General features: G+C 45.1%; 1 protein-coding gene across 1 annotated transcript in view; it reads left to right on the top strand.

Moving 5' to 3' along the window:
- SIAH3 (siah E3 ubiquitin protein ligase family member 3) overlaps window positions 1-11,943 on the top strand; it is a 169,317-nt gene extending 157,374 nt beyond the window's left edge. Inside the window, exon 2 of the mRNA XM_040422372.1 lies at window positions 11,356-11,943. Coding sequence (XP_040278306.1) covers window positions 11,356-11,943 — 588 coding nt within the window. The remainder of the gene's footprint in view (window positions 1-11,355) is intronic.
- Window positions 11,944-12,798: the final 855 nt, after the last annotated feature.

Here is a 12,798-nt window from a genome sequence, read left to right as displayed (position 1 = left end):
TTAGGGTGGGAGATTTTTCTCCGTTCAGCGGTCATGAACCACGCAGCCAATTAGCCCTCTGCTTCCTTTCTATTAACTAATGAAGACTGTACTGTATAGTTGGTCTTCATTAGTTAAATGAAAGAAAGTTGCAGACTAATTGGCCGCACAGTTCATGACCGCTCCTTGTGGCCGTACCCTTATTGAGCATGGATGCATCCCGCAAAACACATATGGACCTCTGAATGGAGCCAGCCTTACAAGGGGGTGATCAATGACAGGGGGGTGATCAGGGAGTCTATATGGGGTGATCACCCCCCTATAAGGCTCCATTCAGACGTCTGTATGTGTTTTGCGGATCCGATCCATGTATCCGTGGATCCGTAAAAAACATACGGACGTCTGAATGGAGCCTTACAGGGGGGTGATCAATGACAGGAAGGTGATCAATGACAGGGGGGTGATCAGGGAGTCTATATGGGGTGATCACCCCCCTGTAATGATCACCCCCCTGTAATGCTCCATTCAGACGTCCGTATGTTTGTTGCGGATCCGATCCATGTATCCATGGATACATAAAAAACATACGGACGTCTGAATGGAGCCTTACAGGGGGGTGATCAATGACAGGGGGGTGATCAATGACAGGGGGTGATCAGGGAGTCTATATGGGGTGATCAGGGGTTAATAAGGGGTTAAAAAGTGACAGGGAGGGTGTAGTGTAGTCGTGTTTGGTGCTACTTATTACAGGTCTGCCTGCGTACTCTGGTGGTCGATCCAAGCAAAAGGGACCACCAGAGGACCAGGTAGCAGGTATATTAGACGCTGTTATCAAAACAGCGTCTAATATACCTGTTAGGGGTTGAAAAAAATCGCATCTACAGCCTGCCAGCGAACGATCGCCGCTGGCAGGCTGTAGATCCACTCGCTCACCTTCCGATCCTGTGAACGCGCGCGCCTGTGTGCACGCGTTCACAGGAAATCTCGCGTCACGCGAGATGACGCATAGATGCGTGACTCTGCCTGGAGCTGCCGCCTCCGGAACGCGATCCTGCGTTAGGCGGTCCGGAGGCGGTTAAAATTTCACATTTTTGTAAGATTTTCCATTTTATTCAACTTTTTTATTTACCCACATCGAGAGTTAACAGCCAAACAAAACTCAATAGTTATTACCCTGATTCTGCGGTTTACAGAAACACCTCACATGTGGTCATAAACTGCTGTAAGGGCACATGGTAGAGCGCAGAAGAAAAGGAGCGCTGCATGATTTTTGGAAGGCAGATTTTGCTGAACTGTTTTTTAGATGCCATGTCCCATTTGAATTGATGCACCCTTACAGTAGAAACTCCCAAAAAGTGACCCCATTTTGGAAACTAGGGGATAAGGAGCCAGTTTTATTGTACTATTTTTGGGTACCTATGATTTTTTGATCATTCATTATAACACTTTATGGGGCAAGGCGACCAAAAAATTGGTTGGTTTAACACAGTTTTTATTTATTTATTTTTACAGCGTTCACCTGAGGGGTTAGATCATGTAGCATTTTTATAGAGAAGATGATAACGGACGTGGCGATACCTAATATGTATACTTTTTCTTATTTATTTAGGTTTTACACAATAATAGTATTTTTGAAAACAAAAACAAAACATGTTTTAACGTGTCCATGTTCTGAGATCTATAGTTTTTTTATTTTATGAGCGATTTTCTTATGTAGGGGCTCATTTTTTGCGGAACGAGGTGACAATTTTATTGGTACCATTTTGTCGGACATATGCCTTTTAGATCACTTGGTGTTGCACTTTTTGTGATGTAAGGTGACAAAAATGTTTTTTTTTTTACACAGTTTTTATTTTATTATTTTACGGTGTTCATCCGAGGGGTTAGGTCATGTGATATTTTTAAAGAGCTGGTTGTTACGCATACTTTTTTTAATTTCACTTTAAAACAATAATAGCATTTTTTAAACAAAAAAGTTATGTTTTAATGTGTCCATGTTCTGAGAGCTATATATTATTTATTTTTTTTGAGCGATTTTCTTATGTAGGGGCTAATTTTTTGCAGAATGAGGTGATGGTTTTAGTGGTACCATTTCATGGGACATACGCCTTTTTATTTTTTTATTTTACACTTTGCGTCCCCCATTTGGTCATACAGGACCTCTGGGGGACATTTAACTTCACTTTTTATTTTCACAAATGATTTCTCCTGTAACTGGGGCTGACATAGTAGCCCTAGTTACAGTGAAAATACACCCCCCAGAGAGGCTGTACAGCGGTATACTGCGCTGTACAGCCTCAGTGCAGGGCTGATCGAGGTCTGTGAAAGACCCCACAGCTCCTGCACTCTTCCGGCCCCGGCGGTCACATCACCACCGGGCCAGAGAAGGAAGCGCATAGAGCTTCCTGCTTTGTATACACAGCGCTCGGTGAGCGCTGTGTATACAGCAATCTAGAAGGCAGGGACACCTGGGAACTTTCCCTGCCTTCTCTAAGGCCTCTTTCACACGGTCGTCAAGGATTTGGGCTGGATAAGATGCAGGTGTGTCGCGGGAAAAAACAAAACATTTTAATGCGTTTTGTAGGCACGTGAGAAAAATCGGCATGTTTGGTACCCAAAGCCGAACTTCTTCACAGAAGTTCAGGTTTGTGTTAGGTGTTGTGTAGATTTTATTATTTTCCCTATCTAACTTGTGACAAAAAAAAAAAAATTCTAGGAACTCGCCATGCCCCTCACGGAATACCTTGGGGTGTCTTCTTTCCAAAATGGGGTCATTTGTGGGGTAGTTATACTGCCCTGGCATTCTAGGGGCCCTAATGTGTGGTAAGTAGGTAAATGACCTGTGAAATCCGAAAGGTGCTCTTTGGAATGTGGGCACCTTTGCCCACCTAGGCTGCAAAAAAGTGTCACACATCTGGTATCCCCGTACTCAGAAGAAGTTGGGAAATGTGTTTTGGGGTGTCTTTTTACATATACCCATGCTGGGTGAGAGAAATATCTTGGCAAAATACAACTTTTCCCATTTTTTATACAAAGTTGGCATTTGACCAAGATATTTATCTCACCCAGCATGGGTATATGTAAAATGACACCCCAAAACACATTGCCCAACTTCTCCTGAGTATGGCGATACCAGATGTGTGACACTTTTTTGCAGCCTAGATGCGCAAAGGGGCCCACATTCCTTTTATGAGGGCATTTTTAGACATTTGGATCCCAGACTTCTTCTCACGCTTTAGGGCCCCTAAAATTCCAGGGCAGTATAAATACCCCACATGTGACCCCATTTTGGAAAGAAGACATCCCAAGGTATTCAATGAGGGGCATGGCGAGTTCAAAGAAATTTTAGCTTTTTTGGCACAAGTTAGCGGAAATTGTTTTTTTTTTTTTCTCACAAAGTCTCCCTTTCCGCTAACTTGGGACAAAAATTTCAATCTTTCATGGACTCAATATTCCCCTCAGCGAATACCTTGGGGTGTCTTCTTTCCGAAATGGGGTCACATGTGGGGTATTTATACTGCCCTGGCATTCTAGGGGCCCTAAAGCGTGAGAAGAAGTCTGGAATATAAATGTCAAAAAAATTTTACGCATTTGGATTCCGTGAGGGGTATGGTGAGTTCATGTGAGATTTTTTTTTTTGAAACAAGTTAGTGGAATATGAGACTTTGTAAGAAAAATAAATAAATTTGGGCCAAAAAAATGTCTGAATGGAGCCTTACAGGGGGGTGATCAATGACAGGGGGGTGATCAATGACAGGGGGGTGATCAGGGAGTCTATATGGGGTGATCACCCCCCTGTCATTGATCACCCCCCTGTCATTGATCACCCCCCTATAAGGCTCCATTCAGATGTCCGTATGTGTTTTGCGGATCCGATCCATGTATCCGTGGATCTGTAAAAAACATACGGACATCTGAATGCAGCCTTACAGGGGGGTGAGCAATGACAGGGGGGTGATCAATGACAGGGGGGTGATCAGGGAGTCTATATGGGGTGATCACCCCCCTGTAAGGCTCCATTCAGACGTCTTTGTGTTTTGCGGATCCGATCCATGTATCCGTGGATCCGTAAAAAACATACGGACATCTGAATTCAGCCTTACAGGGGGGTGATCAATGACAGGGAGGTGATCAGGGAGTCTATATGGGGTGATCACCCCCTGTCATTGATCACCCCCCTGTAGGGCTCCACTCAGACGTCCGTATGTGTTTTGCGGATCCGATCCATGTATCCGTGGATCCGTAAAAATCATACTGACGTCCGAATGGAGCCTTACAGGGGGGTGATCAATGACAGGGGGGTGATCACTGACAGGGGGGTGATCAGGGAGTCTATATGGGGTGATCAGGGGTGATCAGTGGTTCATAAGGGGTTAATAAGTGACAGGGGGGGGTGTAGTGTAGTGGTGTTTGGTGCTGCATTACTGAGCTACCTGTGTCCTCTGGTGGTCGATCCAAACAAAAGGGGCCACCAGCGGACCAGGTAGCAGGTATATTAGACGCTGTTATCAAAACAGCGTCTAATATACCTGTTAGGGGTTAAAAAAATCGCATCTCCAGCCTGCCAGCGAACGAACGCCGCTGGCGGGCTGGAGATCCACTCTCTTACCTTCCGATCCTGTGAACGCGCGCGCCTGTGTGCGCACGTTCACAGGAAATCTCGGCTCACGCGAGATGACGCGTATATGCGTCGCTGAGCGCAGGGCTGCCGCCTCCGGACCGCAATCCTGCGTTAGGCGGTCCGGAGGCGGTTAAAGGTGCGGGCACTGTGGAGGTCACTGTTAAATGGACAAGCACTGTGGAGGTCACTGTTAAAAGGGCGGGCACTGTGTCGGTCATTGTTAAATGGATGGGCACTGTGAAGGTCACTGTTAAGTGGACGGGCACTGTTGAGGTCACTGTGAAAGGGATGGACACTGTGGAGGTCACTGTTAAAGGGACAGGCACTGTGGAGGTCACTGTTAAGGGGGCGTGCCCCTGAGAAGGTCAATGTCAAGGGAGTGAGGTGCTGTGAAACTCACTGTTAAAGGGGTGGGCTGTTGTGAAGCTCAAAGTTAAGGGGACGGGCTGCTGTAGACACCCTATTGTAAGGAGGCGGGGCACTGTGGGGGTTTAGTGTTAAACAGTGAGGGGCAGTGGAGTTCACTGTTAAGGGGGCAGGGTGCTGTAGAGGTCACAGTTATGGGGGATACTGTGGATATCTTTTAACAATTGAAGAGAAGACCACGGCACTCTAGTCTGTTTCATTAAATGCTTATTTTTATTATTATTATTAGAAAACCTTTTAGATTTTTTTGAACTTTTTATCCATCCAGAGAATAATATTTAGCCACTGGCCAACGTTTCGGTCAACAATAGACCTTGTTATGGGGGGATCTGTGGATGGCACTGTTATGGGGGGATCTGTGGATGGCACTGTTATGGGGGATCTGTGGATGACACTGGTATGGGGGATCTGTGGATGGCACTATTATGGGGGGATCTGTCTTGGGCCTTCTTTGTTGCACCTTCCTCTTTATGATGTGCCAAATGTTCTCTATAGGTGAAAGATCTGGACTGCAGACTGGCCATTTCAGTACCCGGATCCTTCTCCTACGCAGCCATGATGTTGTGATTGATGCAGAATGTGGTCTGGCATTATCTTGTTGAAAAATGCAGGGTCTTCCTTGAAAGAGATGACTTCTGGATGGGAGCATATGTGGTTCTAGAACCTGAATATATTTTTCTGCATTGATGGTGCCTTTCCAGACATGTAAGCTGCCCATGCCACACGCACTCATGCAACCTCATACCATCAGAGATGCAGGCTTCTGAACTGAGCGTTGATAACAACTTGGGTTGTCCTTGTCCTCTTTGGTCCGGATGACATGGCGTCCCAGATTTCCAAAAAGAACTTCGAATCGTGACTCGTCTGACCACAGAACAGTCTTCCATTTTGCCACACTCCAATTTAAATGATCCCTGGCCCAGTGAAAACGCCTGAGCTTGTGGATCTTGCTTAGAAATGGCTTCTTCTTTGCACTGTAGAGTTTCAGCTGGCATTGGTGGATGGCACGGTGGATTGTGTTCACTGACAATGGTTTCTGGAAGTATTCCTGAGCCCATTCTGTGATTTCCTTTACAGTAGCATTCCTGTTTGTGGTGCAGTGTCGTTTAAGGGCCCGGAGATCACGGGCATCCAGTATGGTTTTACGGCCTTGACCCTTACGCACAGAGATTGTTCCAGATTCTCTGAATCTTCGGATGATGTTATGCACAGTTGATGATGATAGATGCAAAGTCTTTGCAATTTTTCACTGGGTAACACCTTTCTGATATTGCTCCACTATCTTTCTGCGCAACATTGTGGGAATTGGTGATCCTCTACCCATCTTGGCTTCTGAGAGACACTGCCACTCTGAGAAGCTCTTTTTATACCTTATCATGTTGCCAATTGACCTAATTAGTGTTAATTGGTCTTCCAGCTCTTCGTTATGCTCAAATTTACTTTTTCCAGCCTCTTATTGCTACTTGTCCCAACTTTTTGGGGATTTGTTGACACCGTGAAAATTGGAATCAATGTATTTTTCCTTTAAAATGATACATTTACTTGGATTAAACATTTGATCTGTCATCTACGCTCTATTACAAAAAAATATTGACATTTGCCATCTCCACATCATTGCATTCAGTTTTTATTCACAATTTGTTTAGTGTCCCAACTTTTTTGGAATCCGGTTTGTAGATAATATTTTCTCTTACTGTAATACTGAATTATATGTAGCTGTAATATGCATCACTGGCACTGAATTTTGGCTGAGACTGCAGGCACTGTGACTGGTGGCTGATATGACTGCCACTGACTGGTGGTGCTGAGACCACTGGCACTGTGACTGGTGGCTGATACGGCTGGCACTGACTGGTGGTGCTGAGAGCACTGGCACTGTGACTGGTGGCTGATACTGCTGGCACTGATTGCTGGCACTGACTGCTGGCACTGACTGGTGGTGCTGAGACTGCTGTCACTGTGACTGGTGGCTGACACGGCTGGCACTGACTGGAGTCCTGGCTGCCATGGTTACTTAGCAATTTTAGAAGCATTATACTTACCTGCGCACAGTGGCGTTGCTAGGGCTGGTGTCACCCGGTGCTGTAGAAAATGGTGTCACCCCCCCTATGGTGGTGCTATGGTGGTGCTACTGCCATAGGGGGCATCCGTTAGCTCAGCAGACCCCCCCTAGCAGTCAGAGCCTGGTCTCGGGAGGGGCATTTCTAGATTATTTTCTGTCCGCCGCCACAAAACAATGGTGCTTATAGAACAGACTACACAGTGTAGCGGTATACTGTATATTGTGTGGCACAGTGTAGAGGTATACTGTATATTGTGTGGCACAGTGTAGCGGTATACTGTATATTGTGTGGCACAGTGTAGCGGTGTACTGTACTTACAATTACTTGGCTTGGCCCTTGGGGATCTCGGACGCCACTTCAACACTTTGGCCGGGGCTCGGTGGAGCTGATGTTGTGTTTCATCCTAATGAGAAAGATTTCATAATAAGGATTTGGAGAAGGGGCAGAGGGATAGCAGAGCAGGGAGAGGCTGGTGCTGCTACTCGGGGGTCATACCATGGTGGAGTAATAAAGCCCACCATAATGCCCCCCCAGTAGAAATAATTCTCCTTTTAATGTGACAGTGCAAAAAATGCCCCCTTGTAATGCCCCCAGTTGAGCTAATGTCCCCATAATGTCCCAGTATAAAATACCCCTATATAGTGCCCCCAGTAAATTCCCCCATAGTGCTCCTCTCCCCCTTCCTGCTAGTGCCCCCCATAATGTACCAGTATAAAATGCCCCATATATAGTGCCCCAGTAGATGCCCTCAGTGTCCGGCCTCTGATAGGCTGCCGGCCTAGTGTCCCCCATAGATTCCCCCCCATCATGTGCCAGTATCAAGTGCCTCTCTCCTTCCCACCCCCCATGTGCCAGTATCATAGTGCCAAACCCCCCCATGTGCCAGTATCAAGTGCCTCTCTCTTCCCCCCCCATGTCCCAGTATCATAGTGCCATCCCCCCCCAAAAAAGTGCCAGTATCAAGTGCCTCTCTCCCACCCATGTGCCAGTATCATAGTGCCAAACCCACCCATGTGCCAGTATCATAGTGCCAAACCGACCCATGTGCCAGTATCATAGTGCCAAACCCACCCATGGCCCAGTATCAAGTGCCAACACCCCCCCCCCCACATGCCAGTATCAAGTGCCTCTCTCCTCCCCCCCCATGTCCCAGTATCATAGTGCCATCTCCCCCCCCCCAAAAGTGCCAGTATCAAATTCCTCTCTCCTTCCCCCCATGTCCCAGTATCATAGTGCCATCTCCCCCCCCAAAAGTGCCAGCATCAAGTGCCTCTCTCCTCCCCCCCATGTCCCAGTATCATAGTGCCATCTCCCCCCCCCAAAAGTGCCAGTATCAAGTGCCTCTCTCCACCCTCCCCCATGTGCCAGTATCAAGTGCCTCTCTTCTTCCCCCATGTGCCAGTATCATAGTGCCATGTAGGTCACTGTTAAAAGGGTGGGCACTGTGAAGGTCACATAAAGGGGTGGGCACTGTGGAGGTCACTGTTAAATGGACAGGCACTGTAGAGGTCACTGTTTAATGGGCGAGCACCGTGTAGGTCACTGTTAAAGGGGCAGGCACTGTGAAGGTCACATAAAGGGGCGGGCACTGTGGAGGTCACTTAAAGGTGCGGGCACTGTGGAGGTCACTGTTAAATGGACAGGCACTGTGAAGGTCACTGTTAAAAGGGCGGGCACTGTGGAGGTCATTGTTAAATGGATGGGCACTGTGAAGGTCACTGTTAAGTGGACGGGCACTGTTGAGGTCACTGTGAAAGGGATGGACACTGTGGAGGTCACTGTTAAAGGGACAGGCACTGTGGAGGTCACTGTTAAGGGGGCGTGCCCCTGAGAAGGTCAATGTCAAGGGAGTGAGGTGCTGTGAAACTCACTGTTAAAGGGGTGGGCTGTTGTGAAGCTCAAAGTTAAGGGGACGGGCTGCTGTAGACACCCTATTGTAAGGAGGCGGGGCACTGTGGGGGTTTAGTGTTAAACAGTGAGGGGCAGTGGAGTTCACTGTTAAGGGGGCAGGGTGCTGTAGAGGTCACAGTTATGGGGGATACTGTGGATATCTTTTAACAATTGAAGAGAAGACCACGGCACTCTAGTCTGTTTCATTAAATGCTTATTTTTATTATTATTATTAGAAAACCTTTTAGATTTTTTTGAACTTTTTATCCATCCAGAGAATAATATTTAGCCACTGGCCAACGTTTCGGTCAACAATAGACCTTGATCACGGCTTTAGTCATTGAGCCTGTAGTTTGGATGGCATTTAACGAAACAGCAACTAGAGTGCTGTGGTCTTCTCTTCAATTGCATGAATTTTATATACCACTGAGCACCACCTTCATCACAGAGGTGTGCCGTTCAACTCTTTCCTCATTATCTTTTACCAACACACAGAAATATTAAATGAAATAAACGTAGATGAAATATACCCGTGCGAAGCTGGGTCCTTCTGCTAGTTATAAAATAATATTAAAGTATTTTAATTTTTTTAGTTCCTGGAGAACCCCTGAAAGAGGATCTCATACCATCTATTGTTGTATGCATCATTAGGTTTTGTTATGGTGCTTTACATTACATCTTGTCTAAAATGGGAACTGATCCCATCTCAAAAGAGAAGAGGTAGGTTTCCATATACACTGCTCAAAAAAATAAAGGGAACACAAAAATAACACATCCTAGATCTGAATTAATTAAATATTCTTCTGAAATACTTTGTTCTTTACATAGTTGAATGTGCTGACAACAAAATCACACAAAAATTAAAAAAATGGAAATCAAATTTTTCAACCCATGGAGGTCTGGATTTGGAGTCACACTCAAAATTAAAGTGGAAAAACACACTACAGGCTGATCCAACTTTGATGTAATGTCCTTAAAACAAGTCAAAATTAGGCTCATTAGTGTGTGTGGCCTCCACGTGCCTGTATGACCTCCCTACAACGCCTGTGCGCGCTCCTGTGGACGTCGGGCCCTCATATCACCCTTATGGAGTCTATTTCTGACCGTTTGAGCAGACACATGCACATTTGTGGCCTGCTGGAGGTCAATTTGCAGGGCTCTGGCAGTGCTCCTCCTGTTCCTCCTTGCACAAAGGCGGAGAAAGCGGTACTGCTGCTGGGTTGTTGCCCTCCTACGGCCTCCTCCACATCTCCTGATGTACTGGCCTGTCTCCTGGTAGCGCCTCCATGCTCTGGACACTACGCTGACAGACACAGCAAACCTTCTTGCCACAGCTCGCATTGATGTGCCATCCTGGATAAGCTGCACTACCTGAGCCACTTGTGTGGGTTGTAGACTCCGTCTCATGCTACCACTAGAGTGAAAGCACAGCCAGCATTCAAAAGTGACCAAAACATCAGCCAGGAAGCATAGGAACTGAGAAGTGGTCTGTGGTCACCACCTGCAGAACCACTCCTTTATTGGGGGTGTCTTGCTAATTGCCTATAATTTCCACCTGTTGTCTATCCCATTTGCACAACAGCATGTGAAATTGATTGTCACTCAGTGTTGCTTCCTAAGTGGACAGTTTGATTGACTTGGAGTTACATTGTGTTGTTTAAGTGTTCCCTTTATTTTTTTGAGCAGTGTATTTAGTCCTCATGCACATGACTGTGTCTGTGTTGCGTTTCGCAAACCAGGGATGTGCAAAATATGGACACCTTCAGTGTGCAATATTCATTTTTCTCACTCTTATTACTAGAAATGACTATTCTTGTCTGCAAAATGGACAAGAATAGGACATGTTCTTTAACTAGTTTTTTTTTTGTGGACCCATAGAAATGAGCGGGCCCCTGAGCAATTTGAAAAACATGGATACAAAATATGGTCATGTGCATGAGGTCTTAATTAGTTATTTTTTTAATTTATTCTGCTTCGAAGTAGAATTTATTTCCATTTTTGATTAAAAACATGCAGTGGGGGGATGTCCCAAACACAGTACATTGCATATAGTTTTAGTGTAATAAGTCTGTGTGCAATTAAATTTACTGCTATGTTATGTATCATATGTTTCCTGAATAAATACTGTTACAAATAAAATTCCTCCTCCAGCTAGACAAGAATTAGCAGGTACTTTATGACACCACATCAAGTTTACTGCACCCATTGTCATCCAGGAGCTCGTGTTCATGCAGCCACTGCCTTTCCCCATTTAATCGATGTACTAATTATCATTTGTTTCCGGTTTTATGCCTGACTGCTTCTGTGCTCAGGGATTCCATAAATGTTGAGTGTTATTGCCTATTTTCTACAGTCATTTCTTTTTTTTTCTTTCAGAATGCTCCAAACAGATGTGCCATCGCTGGAGATTCCACTCCACAAATCAGGCATCATCATTGCCAGGAAACGGTCCACGACCCGCAGCTGACTTCGTGCTCTTGCCCTTTGTATGCCTGTAAATGGGAAGGTCACTTGGAGGTGGTTGTCGCTCATTTAACTCAGACTCATACAGTAAACATTCTACATGGAACAGAAATTGTCTTTCTTGCTACTGATATGCACCTTCCAGCTCCGGTGGACTGGATAATTGCGCATTCCTGTCTTGACCATCACTTTTTGCTTGTGCTTAGAAAACAAGAAAAATATGAAGGATACCCACAATTTTTTGCAACCATGATGCTGATTGGCACGCCGGCACAAGCCGAGAATTTCAACTACAAACTGGAGCTGAACAGGAACCGGAGAAGACTGACATGGGAATCCAGTCCCCGCTCTGTCTTAGACTGTGTTGACTCTATAATTACAGATGGTGATTGCCTCATGCTTAATGCCTCAGTGGCTCAGCTCTTTGCCGATAATGGAAGTCTGGCAATTGGAATAGCAATAACTTCAAGCAAACTTTGTGCTGCTCAGCCTGAAATGTAATTTGTCGGACATCTGTGTATGGGAATCCAAACGAATGGGCTTTTTACTCTCCCTTGGCTTTCTGGCGCTTGTACATACTGTAGAAAAAGGTTGTTCTGACAGAAATGTATAAGCAATATTTCTTTTCGATGTGTTTAGATTTAGTTTCTGTGAAAACTTTTTGACTCATCAAATGCTATTGACAGATACCATGTGAAGATATCTATATGTTACCATGCGTATTGTATATTTATATGTCTAACTCCCTATATGTTTCCCAAATTTATAGCTACAGATATCAGTAAATCAAAGTTTCATAATAGTATTTCATTTTTAGCTTCTGTACGGCCTTATTATTTTTTGATGGTTACTGCAGTTGTCATATCAGTTCTGTAGACTGGAGGTTATATCACCCAATATCCTAAACGTCCTGAAGTAACAGAACCAAAGCTATCACTATGCACATTTGGGCTACAGATTTGTCAATCAGGATTTTGAGATTGATGGCCCACCACTGGAATATCATCAATAGCTGACCATTGGGGGTACATCTCCTGGCACCCCAACAAGCAGCTATTGGAAGGGGCCATGGTGGTGCGGAGAGTAGTGATGAGCGGCAGGTGCCATATTCGATTTCGACGAAATTCGCGAATATTCGATAGAATATTCGTTTTATATTCGTCGAAATCGAATATTCGTCATTATTCTTGTTATCGCGATTAAAATGCGATTTAAATAATCGCGTATTGCGATTTTAACTTAAAGGCTACTCTCCTATTGAAATAGCAATGCGATTAATTCAAGTTATAATAATCGAATTTCGATTTTAACTTAGCACTGCTATATTCCATATTCGTTAATTCTAGCTTAATATGG

The sequence above is a fragment of the Bufo bufo genome, chromosome 3 (genome assembly GCF_905171765.1).
Source record: "Bufo bufo chromosome 3, aBufBuf1.1, whole genome shotgun sequence".
Lineage (NCBI taxonomy): Eukaryota > Metazoa > Chordata > Amphibia > Anura > Bufonidae > Bufo > Bufo bufo.
The sequence above is the reverse complement of the archived record's forward strand: the minus strand, read 5'-3'. Positions and strand labels throughout refer to the sequence as shown.